Source organism: Perca fluviatilis, chromosome 5 (assembly GCF_010015445.1).
Source record: "Perca fluviatilis chromosome 5, GENO_Pfluv_1.0, whole genome shotgun sequence".
NCBI classification, from domain to species: Eukaryota; Metazoa; Chordata; class Actinopteri; order Perciformes; family Percidae; genus Perca; species Perca fluviatilis.
This window is the reverse complement of record NC_053116.1, coordinates 37,070,285-37,087,385: the sequence shown is the minus strand read 5'-3', so window position 1 is coordinate 37,087,385 and position 17,101 is coordinate 37,070,285. Positions and strand designations below refer to the sequence as shown.

Sequence of the window (17,101 nt, the reverse complement as noted above, 5' to 3'; positions counted from 1 at the left end):
GGGGGTGTAATCGCTGTGTAAAGAGCTGTAATCGGGTCTTAAAAGTTCGCCCCGACAAGCCCCGAGCCCGGCAGAATTCAGCCCGAGCCCGACAACGTTGAAACCCCCTTTCCACGATTGAAGCGTCAGACAGACAATCTCGGCCCCTTCACACAGTCATAGGCCAAGGTGTGTAAAGGTAAAGAAAGCAGGCTGGGTTTCAACTTGTCCCTTAAAGGAGCACGCCGACTTATTGGGAGTTTATCTTATTCACCGTAACCCCCAGAGTTAGACAAGTCCATACATACCCTTCTCATCTCCGTGCGTGCTGTAAGACGGCTCCAGCATTAGCTTAGCCTAGCACAGATCCTGCAGGTGAATGGTTCCAACTAGCCTACTGCTCCGAATAAGTGACAAAATAACGCCAACATGTTCATATTTAAATGTTGTGATTTGTAGAGTCACAGCGCATACAAAAAACAACGTTAACATGAGACACAGCCATCTTCTAACCGTAAACAAACTGGGAACTATATTCTCAGACAGGCTTGCTGCGAGCATATCACTCCGCCCAAGTACTATATTCTTCCGCCTGAGAATATAGTTCCCGGTTTGTTTACTGGTTAGAAGATGGCTGTGTCTCATGTTACGTTGTTTTTTGTACACGCTGTGACTCTACAAATCACAACATGTAAATAGGAACATGTTGGCGTTATTTTGTCACTTATTCGGAGCAGTAGGATTACTGGAACCATTCACCTGCCTGTTCTGTGATGGGCTGATGCCGCTGGAGCCGTCAGACAGCTTTACAGCACGCACTGAGATGAGAAGGATATGTATGGACTTGTCTTACTCTGGGGGTTACGGTGAATAAGATAAATTTCCAATAAGTCGGCGTGTTCCTTTAAGCTCTCTTTTTTTCTTCCACGAGTACAATCGAGTGCAACATAATGAGTGTCTTTGAAAGTGTTTTCTTATCTCCATTTGTAGGATTTATCTCACACACAGTCTTACCACATTGTGAGCTTCATCAAAGATGACCACAGCTCCGTTTAGCTCGATGTTGTGCGCTCTGCGGCTCTGTGGAACAAAGGCAAAGAACAAAATAGCAGCATGGGTTTGGATATGTAACGAGAGGGCAAATTATCAACCTAAAGTCTATACTTTATAATACAAACATTCTCAAGCAAACCCTTCTATTCTTGCAGTATCTTCGTCAATGCTGAAAGATGGCACTCAAAGGTCTAGTTTAGGACAATTAAAGTGAAGTTCATTCAGACATCCTTGTGAAAAAAAGGGGGTGCTAGAAGCATGCAAAGATGGCGTAGTGAATACTCAAGTAGGCAAACTAGCTTGCCAGCTAATCATATCATGCTTGTGATGTTAACGGAGGAAATGCTGGTGCCAATTAGCCTGGTTGACACCAGAGCCTTCTCAGTTGTAACAGAGTGGGTCTGGGGAAGGTTCATTGACAGTTCATTTCCAAAGGGGCGTCACCAACGGACGCCACTCAAATGCCTCTGGGCTCATTGGATAGTCCTTCAACCAATCAGACCAATGATCCGGGTGACGCTTTTCACATCCAACTAAAAAAATGTGATTTTGGTTTTTGGCGTCGTCCCTCCGCGCCCTACTTTTTCCTTGCAGGTGTTGCATATTGTAAACTTGTTATCTTCTGACCACACGCTGAAGAATGTCCAAACAGCTGACATGTTGCAGGTTAATTCACGAGGCTCCCTACATGTGCAAGAATAGCGCGGACACGCGCTTCACACCACGAGCGGGTATGCGCCACACACGGCGGAGAAGTTGAGAGAAAGGAGAAAGAGACTGTGTCTCTGCTGGTGTGTGCGTGCGTCCTTGAGAACTGTAACTCGTACAACTTCTTTTGTCGGTTAATTGTAGCGTTGACCGGCATGAAATCGCCATATGTCAGACTGACCTGCAGCTCGCCGGTCATGATGAAGCACGGCTTCGGTAGCCGTCATGTTGAATGTAAACAAAAGCTGCTCGCCATCGCTGCGCTATCCTCGTCGTATTGGTGCTTCAATTTTGAGGACATTGGAAATGGGTTTGAATGGGCTCTTCGCCAGACTGACCTGCAGAGCAAATCTCAAATTTGCCGAAAGTTCGTCAGGGTTTACCCAGGCTAGGTGCCAATCCTAACTGGGCACTTCTTACAGCGTTTCCTCTATGGTGATTTTGTAGTGGCGGCCCGCCATGGCAAAATTTCTGCCGCCACGGTATCAGAAATAGGGCAGACGCACAATGTAGTCACGGTTGCCTTTTTAAATGATCCTGCCGACATAATGCACCCACCCCGTTGGCTCACATTGCAATTTAACAACAAGTAGAACTATTCAGAGGTTATTGGACCCGTCCAGTTTAACAACCAGTAGAACTATTCAGAGGTTATTGGACCGGTCCAGTGTAACAACAAGTAGAACTATTCAGAGTTTATTGGACCCGTCCAGTTTAACAACAAGTAGAACTATTCAGAGGTTATTGGACCCGTCCAGTGTAACAACAAGTAGAACTATTCAGAAGTTATTGGACCCGTCCAGTGTAACAACAAGTAGAACTATTCAGAGGTTATTGGGCCCGTCCAGTTTAACAACCAGTAGAACTATTCAGAGGTTATTGGACCCGTCCACTTTAACAACAAGTAGAACTATTCAGAAGTTATTGGACCCGTCCAGTGTAACAACAAGTAGAACTATTCAGAGGTTATTGGGCCTGTTCAGTTTAACAACAAGTAGAACTATTCAGAGGTTATTGGGCCTGTTCAGTTTAACAACAAGTAGAACTATTCAGAGGTTATTGGGCCCGTCCAGTTTAACAACAAGTAGAACTATTCAGAGGTTATTGGACCCATCCAGTTTAACAACAAGTAGAACTATTCAGAGGTTATTGGGCCCGTCCAGTTTAACAACAAGTAGAACTATTCAGAGGTTATTGGACCCGTCCAGTTTAACAACAAGTAGAACTATTCAGAAGTTATTGGACCCGTCCAGTGTAACAACAAGTAGAACTATTCAGAAGTTATTGGACCCGTCCAGTGTAACAACAAGTAGAACTATTCAGAGGTTATTGGGCCCGTCCAGTTTAACAACAAGTAGAACTATTCAGAAGTTATTGGACCCGTCCAGTGTAACAACAAGTAGAACTATTCAGAGGTTATTGGACCCGTCCAGTTTAACAACAAGTAGAACTATTCAGAGGTTATTGGACCCGTCCAGTTTAACAACAAGTAGAACTATTCAGAGGTTATTGGACCTGTTCAGTTTAACAACAAGTAGAACTATTCAGAGGTTATTGGACCCATCCAGTTTAACATCAAGTAGAACTATTCAGAAGTTATTGGACCCGTCCAGTTTAACTCCACATACTGTTGTGTTGATGGAGTTTATTGTCAGAACGTTCCCTTTCTTCCGAGTCGACTAGTAAACCAACAGCTCCACCAAAAGCGTCACCGCGGTGGGTCCGTTCTAATTGGTCAACGTTCTAACTTTTCAGTTCTGTCAGCTCATCGTCCTGATATCAAACATCTGGAAACATTAAAACGGTAAGTGAGTCAGTGTAATATTTCATTCTATACTTTGGGTTTTGGTTTCCCTATGAAGAATTCATTTTGTAGACCTGTTGTAGATGTTAAGTGTCCTATAGTTCCTCAAAAAGTCGCACAAACAACAATGAACAGAAAACAGAGGTTTTCATTTAGGACGATTACTTGGCAGTGGTCGTCTTTCAGTAGCAAAGCGCTCTCTTTGAATCGGCGAATCAGCTCACCTTTGGATCCAGCAGGTAGTTGTACGGCATAAAAATGATGTCTGCTTGCTGCTTCAAGGATCGGGAGAGGTAGTAAGGACAGACCCTGCAGAAAAATGTTTTTTTGAATTAATATGTACATACTGCATGCAAAAACTAGGACTGGTTTTACAATGCCTGGAAGGAAACTCGTTTTTTAAATAAGAAGCTGCAGCACAAAGGGACAAAATGAACAAAATATTGCCTTTGGAGCAGCGACAGCAAAATTCACAACAGAAAAGTCACTATATAACTTCATTAATATCACCCTGAAAACAAATATCAAATCTAAAATTGTCGGTTAATGGGTTAAGATACGATGAAACTTTGTTCACACAGAACATTTTCTTGCAGATAACATTAAGAAACACAAACATAAACATCTGTATGGTCAGCCAACAAAACACACACACACACACACACTTTTGTTGGATTAAACAAGCTATGTAGAGAGGTCAAGTCGGGTTTTAGGAAACGGTGGTGGTGAAAAATTGTGATTCTTAAATTTGGTGGTCTAAAAAGACTGAGTGAGAAAAGAATCAGCATTTCAATAATGAAAACTATTATTAGTTGCAGTCCTAAATTCCACACACACAACCATTCGACAAACACCATGCATCCGCTGATTAATTTAAACTTCTAATAAAGCAGGATGGAGATTTGTTAGTGTAACAGACATGGAAATATAAATCACACCTCTGTTTGTTGCCGAATTTGACCAAGTCTTCCACGTCGAGGATATTATTCGCCAAGTCTCTGTCAGTGCTCTTCTCTAAGGAAGAAAAGGTTTAAAAAAATGTTAAGACTTGTAAAAGCGATACAAGTAGCAGATAGAGTTGAGTGACATGGAGAAATTAAAAAGATATTTTTGACCAAATGCCTAGATGGAGCCGGTTACCTCCAGGATCTGTGCTAAGCTAGGCTAGATGGAGCCGGTTACCTCCAGGATCTGTGCTAAGCTAGGCTAGATGGAGCCAGTTACCTCCAGGATCTGTGCTAAGCTAGGCTAGATGGAGCCAGTTACCTCCAGGATCTGTGCTAAGCTAGGCTAGATGGAGCAGGTTACCTCCAGGATCTGTGCTAAGCTAGGCTAGATGGAGCCGGTTACCTCCAGGATCTGTGCTAAGCTAGGCTAGATGGAGCCAGTTACCTCCAGGATCTGTGCTAAGCTAGGCTAGATGGAGCCGTTACCTCCAGGATCTGTGCTAAGCTAGGCTAGATGGAGCCGGTTACCTCCAGGATCTGTGCTAAGCTAGGCTAGATGGAGCCGGTTACCTCCAGGATCTGTGCTAAGCTAGGCTAGATGGAGCCGGTTACCTCCAGGATCTGTGCTAAGCTAGGCTAGATGGAGCTGGTTACCTCCAGGATCTGTGCTAAGCTAGGCTAGATGGAGCCGGTTACCTCCAGGATCTGTGCTAAGCTAGGCTAGATGGAGCTGGTTACCTCCAGGATCAGTGCTAAGCTAGGCTAGCGGTGGGTGTGTCAGACAGAGTTAGGACACGCACGGCGATGAGAAGGGTGTGTATGGACTTATCTAATCATCACTTATCTGGGGGGTACGGTGAAGAAGCTAAAGTCCCAATAAGTCGGCGTGTTCCTTTAACTGGAAGAAAATGGAGGCCCCTACAATTGGTGCTTGGATCAAGAATATGGCGCCATGCATGTCCATGTAGAGAATAACATATATGTTAAAAAAAACTAATTGGGGGTATATGAGGAAATCTGAAAGCCATTTAACCATAAAAAAGGAGACATATGGGAGTTTCTACAGGAGTAAAATGGGGGACAGGATACCTAAAAATTAAACTAATGGTGAACCCCAGAAGGGGAAGGGACTGGTCATGGAGGGTGATAGCAAAGGTGCCAAATCTTTTTTGTATTTATGCATATCATAACTTTGCTAATGTAATTGGTCGCAAAGACGGACGTAACCGATGCGGGCTATTTACAAACAGGGCGCACTTGGGTAAAATGGCAGATTGTCTGCCACATGAGCGAGAAGAGACAAGTTGCGCTTTCAATATGCGTTCGTGGGAGGGTCGTGGGGAAAGTGGGAGTTCCACCCAAAAAGGTGGGAGGATAAGCGCAAAGTGCGCCTAATTATATATTCCGTGGTATTTACAAAGACTGTCAGTAAGAGGGCGCCTCTATTCTGCGGGGGAAATTCTCTGCCTCTTAAAAGCAGGTCTAAACCAGCCGCAATCGAGTTTCCTCGTAGACCTTTGGCAACTGGTGAAATGGCAACAGCAATTTGAGCAAGACGAAGACATAGGCGAGAGTGAAAATAGTTTTAAACACAAGAATCATAACTTTGTCAGTGAACACAACATCATTTAGCGTTACAGATCAAGCAGCCGTGCAATATTAGAGTTACTGGAAGAAATCAAAGATGAAATTGAATCTCCCACTCAGCGTTCACATCCCATTCCACCAGTTGTTAAACTCCTCGCTACATTACAGATACTGGCATCAGGATCATTTCAAACAGTCATAGCATCAGCAGTGGGGATATCGCAGTCTGCACTCAGCCATATCATAGCACAAGTACCGCTTTGCTACATTGATCTGTACATATCATTTATTTTTTATGTTTAGCTCTTATAGTAAAACAAATGAAAAATCAATAAAGACGTTCGTTAAAACACAACATTACCTTCAACGTTATTGTAGAAGAGACATGACCTGGTGGAGACTTTTGCTCTGCACATATGGACCTGAAAAGCAGCAAGGAATATATTAAAATCTGTACAAATGGGTTCAATGCGGAGCTTTCTTCACCAATGCCAGAACCGCGACTTCTTCTTTACACAGAAGCAGAAACACGTACTCACCGAATACAGACTGCTGATAGAGCTGGGCGATATGGAAAAAATCTAATATCACGATATTGTTGACCAAATACCTCGATATCAATATTGCGGCGATATTGTAGGGTTGGCAATTGGTGCTTACAAAAAATATTTACTCAACGAGATTTTTGATAAATAATCATCATTAATGTGTATAAAATAACTAAGTGGGTTAAGGCAAATAGAAAAGCTAGAACAGTCCGGTAAATTCAAACAATTACATCACTCTACTGTAATTCAGCCAATAAAACCAGGAAAAGACAACACTTATGTCATATCACGATATTCCGATATCCAAAATCTAAGACGATATCTAGTCTCATATCACGATATCGATATAATATCGATATATTGCCCAGCTCTAACTGCTGCATCAGCTCAGCCACACAAACCCAGCAGGTACTATTTTAGATGTTTCCGTCTGATTTTGTTAGAGACCCCAAAGTCCCAAAATATTCTCCCAGCTCACTGTCGGCGCTTTGAATCTCAACAACACTTGAAGTCTGAAAGCATCGACAGTGAGCTGGGATAAATCCGGAGGATTTGAGTGCAGGTCTGCATCTTTAAGACGTGAATTTGGATGTAATTACATCATGAACTAAACATTTGGTAGTTCGCTAGTCTCGCATTGTCGGCTCTTATCTCCACAGCGCTGTGGAGTAAAGGTCTGGCTACACCACAGATGCATTCCGGGATAGGAGGGGGAAAAAAAAAACACTCTTTGTCGTTTGCATTTCTTTAAACCAATCGTAATCGTCTTGGGCGGCGCTAAGCTCAGGACGCAGCAACGGTGGAAGGAACTGGTTTTGGTGGAACATTTGCAGCCCGCAAAAGAAAACTCCACATCCAATATTAAATGAAGTTAACTGTTGACACAATCCAGTAACGTGAGCTATTTAAATGAGCTGATACATGGTTAAACCTCATTGGCTCTTACCAGTGTATCTCTGTGTGTACTTCGTCCACAGCAATCCCACCAATCGGTCCCAAAACCTCCCAGTTAGAGAGGAAACACCCTAAACATATTCTTTGTAAATCTTTACAATCATTCCCAGAAAGAACCGAGCAGGTCTGCCTTGTTGAACGATGCAAATGTTCTTCAAAACTTGAAGAAAATTTCAGCGTGTAGCTCGCTAGCTTAAAGTTTGCTGTTGTTTCCCGAAGTGAACGGAGTTTGAGAACAGCAACACACAGGGAGAGGAAGGTGAGAGACATCCGGCGTGATGTCAGACCACTATCCTGGAAATGTACTTCCGTTGATCCAGACTAGCAGATCACTCACCTTGACGTGGTTGCTCTCCTGACGCATGACTTCCTGGTTGATACACAGCTGCTCTCTTGAACCCAGCACACACACCTTTGGCCTGAATCAGCAGAGACAGAGAGAGAGAGAGAGAGAGAGAGAGAGAGAGAGAGAGAGAGAGAGAGAGAGAGAGAGAGAGAGAGAGAGAGAGAGAGAGAGAGAGAGAGAGAGAGAGAGAGAGACATCAGCGTTACATTGATATATGGGTTTGCCAGAAAGGTTTGCGTAAAACTCAGTTCATCTGTGTGGGACCAAGCACCTAGGGCTGTGCTCAATTGAAGAAATTCTTAGTCGACTAACACTCATTCAACTGTATCGACTAATCGATTAGTTGATTTAATCGACAGATCTGTAAATCTGAGTTTCTCCGCAAAGAGTCATGCTAAAAGCACCACTTTAATTCTTGTGTTTACCAGAGATGAGCTCGTACGTTTCTTGGAAAATAAGTCATTCAATAAGTAAGATGAGTATAAGTCAAATAAGTAAGATGAACTGGTGTCTGTCCGAAAATGGTGTCAATGGTGACATATTAAAAACTGTATTCATACTCTATGTTAAAGGGAGACCCTTTAGAAGCCCCTTGGGGTTTCTTGTCTTCCTTGCACATATTTTTACGATGGGTTGGTTACTATGTAGAAATTATTTTTGCTGTGCGTGTGTATTTGATGAGGCCATTTAACCCTTGTGTTGACTTTGGGTCACATTGACCCGTTTTCAATTTTTGTTTTATATCAGAAAATATGGGACGTAGAAATAAGCGCTGAAAATGTGTAGAAGAAAAATTTCATTAAATCAATTTAAAATGTTGGAAAAAGCAAAAACAAACTGAAAAAAATGCGTCAAAAACGATAAAAAAAAAAAAGGTTGACGGGAAGACCACACAAGGGTTAAGGCTTTTAAGTCAATGTTCAACTTTTTTAACGTGTTTAAAGATCAGTCGATTATCAATATAACAGCAATATTGGCACGCATTTTAGCGTTTGTCTCATAATGGTCTAAATAATGTTTTTTTGATTCTTTTTTGGGGGCTTTTTTCTTTTTTCTTTATTAGATAGTGACAGTGGGTAGACAGAAAACTGGAGGGAGAGAGAGACAGAGATGGGGATGACACGCAGCAAAGGGCAGCAGGTCGGATTCGAACCAGGGCCGCTACAAAGGACTCAGCCTACATGGGGCTCTACTGGGTGAGCTAGATAAATAAATGTTTAAATACATACATAAATAATGTTTTTAAAGTTATCCGAGCTGACCCTAATAATAGTATGATTCCATGGGAAACCACAGTACATATCAACATTCATCTTGCATAATCAAAGTACTGTATATTTCAAAACATCTTGTAAAAGTGACATAGTTTACCTATATGACGTGTTCTTTAACTCGTTGATAACCTGCGCCAGCTGAGAGTGCGTCCTGGATGCGTATATGATCTTGGGAACATCGGTGTAGTAGGCTGAGAAACAACGACAACACACAACGATAGTTACATTACATTTCATAAAGTAACATGAATACCATAGCGATGCAGTAGGGCTGGGAGAAAATCAAATATCACAATATTGTTGACCAAATACCTCGATATCGATACCGCAAAGATATTGTAGTGTTGACTATTGGTGCTTTCACAAAATATTTACACAATGAGATTTTTGATAAATAATCACCAGTAATGTGGATATAATGACTAAGTGGGTAAAGGCAAATAATAGAACAGTTACAGCAGTCTAGTAAGTTCAGAAAATGACATCACTTTACTGTAATGCAGCCTTTAAAACCAAGAAAAGACAACACTAATGCCATATTACGATATTATGATATCCAAAATCTAAGATGAAATCTAGTATCATATCACGATATCGATATAATATCCATATATTGCCCAGCTCTCTTTTGCAAAGCTTTTGGTCCCTTTTAGATATTTTATTTTTATTTTTTATTCTTGTATTTTAAACTACTTATCTTTTTGGTTTTTTATCTTTTTTATTTCTAACCTCTAGCACTTTGAGATCTCTGATGAAAAGTGCATTATAAATTAAATGTATTATTATTTATTATTATTATTAGCTCTACGATGCAGTAGCCAGGTCAGCTGCTGTTTCTCTTTAAAGGAACACACTGACTTATTGTGACTTTATCTTATTCACCGTATCCCCCAGAGTTAGATAAGCTCATACATACCCTTCTCATCTCCGTGCGTGTTGTAACTCTGTCTGACACACCCACTGGGAACTATATTCTCAGAAGGCGAAGCACTGCTACTTCTGCTACTTGGGGCGGAGTGATTTGCTCGCAGCACCTGAGAAGCTCCGTTTTGAGGAGCAGAGAGTTCGCTCAGAGTTGGAGTAATATCACTCCGCCCAAGTAGCAGAGAGTAGCAGTGCTTCGCCTTCTGAGAATATAGTTCCCAGTATGTACACGGTTAGAAGATGGCTGTGTGTCATGTGACCTTGTTATTTGTACACGCTGTGACTCTGTCAGTACCCGATGCGTTCCACCTGCACAATCCGTTCTGCGCATGTGCAAGACGACACGTATTCCATGACGTAGGCGCAGATGATAATGCTGCGTTCATGCCACCTCGAAATAACAGGCACCGCCCCACTGGTTACGTTGTTTCTGCAGCTAGATTCAGTCTAAAATAACGTTAAGTCAAACTTAATGGGAAAAGCAGGCTACAGCTAAATTAAGACATTACAGTAATAGCAATAAAGACAAGTACTGAGTGATTGTATTTTAAATGAGCACAAGTAAAGTAGAACTGACGTAACAGCTGTTATATACAGTGCCTTGCGAAAGTATTCGGCCCCCTTGAACTTTTCAACCTTTTGCCACATTTCAGGCTTCAAACATAAAGATATAAAACTGTAATTTTTTGTGACGAATCAACAACAAGTGGGACACAATAATGAAGTGGAACGAAATTTATTGGATATTTCAAACTTTTTTAAGAAATAAAAAACTGAAAAATTGGGCGTGCAAAATTATTCAGCCCCTTTACTTTCAGTGCAGCAAACTCTCTCCAGAAGTTCAGTGAGGATCTCTGAATGATCCAATGTTGACCTAAATGACTAATGATGATAAATAGAATCCAGCTGTGTGTAATCAAGTCTCCGTTATATAATGCACCTGCTCTGCGATAGTCTCAGAGGTCCGTTAAAGCGCAGAGAGCATCATGAAGAACAAGGAACACACCAGGCAGGTCGCGAGATACTGTTGTGGAGAAGTTTAAAGCCGGATTTTGATACAAAAAGATTTCCCAAGTTTTAAACATCCCAAGGGGCGACAGTCGCGCGATAATATTGAAATGGAAGGAGTATCAGACCACTACAAATCTACGAAGACCCGGCCGTCCCTCTAAACTTTCAGCTCATACAATGAGAAGACTGATCAGAGATGCAGCCAAGAGGCCCATGATCACTCTGGATGAACTGCAGAGATCTACAGCTGAGGTGGGAGACTCTGTCCATAGGACAACAATCAGTCGTTATACTGCACAAATCTGGCCTTTATGGAAGAGTGGCAAGAAGAAAGCCATTTCTTAAAGATATCCATAAAAGTGTGTTGTTTAAAGTTTGCCAAAAGCCACCTGGGAGACACACCAAACATGTGGAAGAAGGTGCTGTGGTCAGATGAAACCAAAATCGAACTTTTGGCAACAATGCAAAAACGTTATGTTTGACGTAAAAAGCAACACAGCTCATCACCCTGAACACACCATCCCCACTGTCAAACATGGTGGTGGCAGCATCATGGTTTGGGCCTGCTTTTCTTCAGCAGGGACAGGGAAGATGGTTAAAATTGATGGGAAGATGGATGGAGCCAAATACAGGACCATTCTGGAAGAAAACCTGATGGAGTCTGCAAAAGACCTGAGACTGGGACGGAGATTTGTCTTCCAACAAGACAATGATCCAAAACATAAAGCAAAATCTACAATGGAATGGTTCACAAATAAACATATCCAGGTGTTAGAATGGCCAAGTCAAAGTCCAGACCTGAATCCAATCGAGAATCTGTGGAAAGAACTGAAAACTGCTGTTCACAAACGCTCTCCATCCAACCTCACTGAGCTCGAGCTGTTTTGCAAGGAGGAATGGGCAAAAATGTCAGTCTCTCGATGTGCAAAACTGATAGAGACATACCCCAAGCGACTTACAGCTGTAATCGCAGCAAAAGGTGGCGCTACAAAGTATTAACTGAAGGGGGCTGAATAATTTTGCTAAACTAACGTTAGCTTAACTGTGGAGGCTAACGGCAGACCGCTGCATTCAGCTAGCGGTTAGCCAAATTCACCGTTAGCTAAACTAACGTTAGCTTCCCGGTGGAGGCTAACGGCAGACCGCTATAATCACCTAGCGGTCCGCCGAATTAACCGTTAGCTAAACTAACGTTAGCTTCCCGGGGGAGGCTAACGGCACACCGCTATAATCACCTAGCGGTCCGCCGAATTAACTGTTAGCTAAACTAACGTTAGCTTCCCGGGGGAGGCTAACAGCAGACCGCTATAATCACCTAGCGGTCCGCCGAATTAGCTATTAGCTAACTAACGTTAGCTGGAGGCTAGCGTGTGAACATCTTGCGCATGCGCAGAACGGATCGTGCAGGTGGAAGCGGTGCCGTTATTCCAAGGTGGTGGTGGAATGAACGCAGCGTTATCATCTGCGCCTACGTCATGGCATACGTGTCATCTTGCACATGCGCAGAACGGATTGTGCAGGTGGAACAGATCGGGTACTGACAGACTCTACAAATCACAACATGTAAACAGGAACATGTTGGCGTTATTTTGTCACTTATTGGGAGCAGTAGGCTAGATGGAGCTGGTTACCTCCAGGATCTGTGCTAAGCTAGGCTAGATGGAGCTGGTTACCTCCAGGATCTGTGCTAAGCTAGGCTAGATGGAGCCGGTTACCTCCAGGATCTGTGCTAAGCTAGGCTAGATGGAGCCGGTTACCTCCAGGATCTGTGCTAAGCTAGGCTAGATGGAGCTGGTTACCTCCAGGATCTGTGCTAAGCTAGGCTAGATGGAGCCGGTTACCTCCAGGATCTGTGCTAAGCTAGGCTAGATGGAGCCGATTACCTCCAGGATCTGTGCTAAGCTAGGCTAGATGGAGCCGATTACCTCCAGGATCTGTGCTAAGCTAGGCTAGATGGAGCCGGTTACCTCCAGGATCTGTGCTAAGCTAGGCTAGATGGAGCCGGTTACCTCCAGGATCTGTGCTAATAGGCTAGCGGTGGGTGCGTCAGACACACAGAGATGAGAAGGGTGTGTATGGACTAGGGCTGCACAATTAATCAAATTTTAATCACGATCTCGATTTTGCCTTCCCTCGATCAAATTTGCGTGATCGAACGATATTTAAAATGAGTCATAGAACGCTCCTTATCAAAGTTTTTGCAAAGCCACTCTAGTGCTCCATAAACCACTGTCTGATCACGTGCCTCTGTGAGCCAATCAGAGCTGTTCCCTGCCTGCACAGCGCAGCTTAGTTTCTAGATGTAGACAGTCACAGAGGACAGAGTAACGTGAGGAAAATTCCACAACAGGTAGCAGTCGGTCATCTTAAGCCGGACACAATGTTTACCAGTTTACCAGTAAACGCAACATTATGTCCTTTTGGTTTTGTTTTTCAGACAACAATGACCATAGTGCTAGTTTGTGTCTGTTAGCTAATAGCTTTAGCAGCAGACTGTTTGACGTCCCGTTGTTGGAAATACAGTCACACTACACCGTTTAGCTGTCAGCATTTTAGCTGTGTTTAATCCAGTTACTACTGTAGCTAACGGTAGTCTAACGTTACCTGCTGTGTAACGTGTTATTAGTGTTTACTAGCGTGACATGCAGCGATGTTTATGTTGCCTCTAATGTGGGTTTCGGAGCATCAGAGCGCAACGCAGACATGTAAGTAGCAGTGTAATGAGCCAATGAAATCCGCGTTGCTATTTCGTCAGGTAGATACCTTACGGCAAACATGCATGTGTGGAAAGCGGTCGCACAACAGCTGAAATGGCATACTCATTCACAGTATCCTTCAATAAAGGAGGAATGTTGCACAATATGGATGTAAAAGCAGTTATAATTAGCCTATGTGACAATAAAATTTGTTTTGGTTAAATCAACAAATAATCGTGATCTCAATATTGATCAAAATAATCGTGATTATCATTTTGGCCATAATCATGCAGCCCTAGTATGGACTTATCTAACTCTGGGGGATACAGTGAATAAGCTAAAGTCCCAATAAGTTGGCGTGTTCCTTTAACAAGTATAACCAATTCTGTCGATGTGACATTGCTGTCATCTACCAGCTTAAAGGGTAACGTTTTTTTTTCACCCTGGATCCTATATTTCCATGTTTTTGTGTCTAAGTGACTGATGGGAACAACAATCAGACAAACAAACTGGACCATTGGTCCAGTATTAAGAGTGAAACAAGCTGCAATAGAAGTTATTAGGCAATTGCTCTCCTTCAATTGTTGTTTTTGCCACTGACAGGCTCAGATTATTGTTCTGAGTGTCTGACAACATTATGGAAAGGATCCCTACAGAGACAGACCTTTTTGTTAAAGAGTAAGATCCTTTTTGTTTCCTACTAAACTAATTATTAGAGTGTAGTGTATAGTGCGAATCTTCACTGATCTCCGGATTCGATTACGATTATCATGTCAGTGATTCGATTCGATATCTCGATGCATCACAATGCGTCAAATACATTTTTACTATTAAAGCCATGTAGGATATTTAATTCATAGCTTTTCAAGCTTCAAAAACCAAACATTCTGCAGAGCTCTAATACTAAATAAATTGGATACATAAAACTATACAGCACTGAGCACACGGCACTTCCCGAATGTGCAAAACATACCAGAATATGTAAACAGAAATGTTGTTAGGCCTACATTACATTATAAACAGAAATAATCGATTATGAGCCGGCCGATTATCGATGCAGCATCGTCCATGTCCACAATTCGATGCATCGATTATTTGATTAATTTCAACACCTCTACTAATTCTGGTGTTCACGTTGTTAACCCAATACCAGGTCCTGAAGAATACAACACTTTAAAAAAGGCACTGAGCTGTCGGGTGATACGATATGAACATACTTGGCGTGTCACCGTCCGTAGCAGCCGTCCCCCAGGATGACAGAGGTGTTTTTGGGAACATCTCCTCCCCGCCTAGCCTCTCGGCTATCTTGCGTGCAGAGATGTTGTCCTTGAAGGACTCTCTCCAGGCCAGGGTGGCACACAGCAGGCACAGAGTTTTACCAGTACCTGTGGGACTCTCCAGGACCCCATTGTGCTTCTGAAACAAACAGGCAGACACCAACACTGGTTTCATCGTTGGAAATCATCTACAAAACTTTTTTGCGTATTGTGAGGTTAATGAGAATACAGCTATTACAAATTAATATATAAAAGTGAAGCCGCTGGATGACTTGCGTCAGAAGGGTTGAAAATCGGCGACTTTTCCCGTCTAGCTTGACGAAGCGCCATTGAAACCACTACACTGGCTTAGGCTGCATCCCAGGTTCCAGGGATGCAAGGAAATCATGCTAGGAGAGAGGAAACGAGGAAATGTGTTCTTAGTGGGACGAGACGACCTTTCCTCTGAAGTGTCAGGTTAATTCGTCAGCTGTGTGGGCGGAGTTAGCGACGGCTTCCAGCTGCACGGCTTCCAGGAAGGCTGCTCTCTGTATCCTCGATCATAGCTCCTCAGAGATCCCTCCTCCATCCTCAATCATAGCTCCTCAGAGATCCCTCCTCCATCCTCTCTCATAGCTCCTCAGAGATCCCTCCTCCATCCTCTCTCATAGCTCCTCAGAGATCCCTCCTCCATCCTCGCTCCTAGCTCTTCAGAGATCCCTCCTCAAACCTCCATCCTCTCTCATAGCTCCTCAGAGATCCCTCCTCAAACCTCCATCCTCTCTCATAGCTCCTCAGAGATCCCTCCTCAAACCTCCATCCTCGCTCATAGTTCCTCAGAGATCCCTCCTCCATCCTCCCTCATAGCTCCTCAGAGATCCCTCCTCCAACCTCCATCCTCGCTCATAGTTCCTCAGAGATCCCTCCTCCATCCTCGCTCATAGCTCCTCAGAGATCCCTCCTCAAACCTCCATCCTCGCTCATAGTTCCTCAGAGATCCCTCCTCCATCCTCTCTCATAGCTCCTCAGAGATCCCTCCTCCATCCTCGCTCATAGCTCCTCAGAGATCCCTCCTCCATCCTCGCTCATAGCTCCTCAGAGATCCCTCCTCCATCCTCGCTCATAGCTCCTCAGAGATCCCTCCTCCATCCTCGCTAATAGCTCCTCAGAGATCCCTCCTCCATCCTCGCTCATAGTTCCTCAGAGATCAGCATTTCCTCTATGTTGATTTGACTGTGGCAACCCCCCACGGTATCAGAGACAGGGCTGCATTGTTAGAGTGAATGTCAGAGAATAGCGCGGACACAGGAGGATGATTAGCCAGTTGAAATGGTGTGTGTGTGTGTGTGGTGCGTCCTTGAGAACTGTAAGTCGTACAACTTCTGTTGTCAGTTCATTTAAGTCTGGTCTTGCAAATTTAAATTTGATTTTCATTGTTTGTATTCTTCACCTGCGAGCTAAATTGCACGTGGCTGTTGATTCAATATAATAGCGATTGCTCACGTTTGTATTTTAGGTGCATTATTTACATGCTGGAGTAGTGACACTGCATTAAGATGATGTAATTAATAGTGGGTTTATTGTTATTTGCTACAGAATGCTTAGCCTATATGTCAAGATCAAAGTTGGCCTATATAGTAACTCAAAAAATACAGTTCAATCACAACTGAAAATATGCCTCATTGTGTGTGTGTGAATAGAGGTGAATAAATATATTAGTTTATGTTGCAGCGAAGTGTCAGCTCCGTAACAACGGAGGGCCAGAACAACTTCCGGGAGGTATCAAATAAGATACTACTTGAGATCCAGCCTTCGTTATCCTCCCCAGCGCTGCCCTTAAGTCAAAATATGGTCACTTCTGGCTCCAAAATACCAAGATGGCGACAGCCAAAATGCAAAACTCCTGGCTTCAAAAGGCTTCACAGTTGTAGACATAAACATGTGTAAATGGCCCCAAGTTGATTTCCTGTTGCAGTGTATGTGAATGACATCATATGACAGGCCGTTAACAAGG

General features: G+C 43.1%; 1 protein-coding gene across 1 annotated transcript in view; it reads right to left on the bottom strand.

Annotated features, from left to right (window-relative positions):
* Positions 1 to 17,101, bottom strand: part of rtel1 (regulator of telomere elongation helicase 1) — a 61,196-nt gene that overhangs the window by 43,248 nt on the left and 847 nt on the right. The window contains exons 2-8 of the mRNA XM_039800468.1: positions 15,049 to 15,247; positions 9,298 to 9,391; positions 7,918 to 7,999; positions 6,440 to 6,500; positions 4,483 to 4,558; positions 3,769 to 3,853; positions 994 to 1,059 (exon numbers count right to left, since the gene is read on the bottom strand). Of these exons, the coding sequence (XP_039656402.1) occupies positions 994 to 1,059; positions 3,769 to 3,853; positions 4,483 to 4,558; positions 6,440 to 6,500; positions 7,918 to 7,999; positions 9,298 to 9,391; positions 15,049 to 15,247 (663 nt within the window). The remainder of the gene's footprint in view (positions 1 to 993; positions 1,060 to 3,768; positions 3,854 to 4,482; positions 4,559 to 6,439; positions 6,501 to 7,917; positions 8,000 to 9,297; positions 9,392 to 15,048; positions 15,248 to 17,101) is intronic.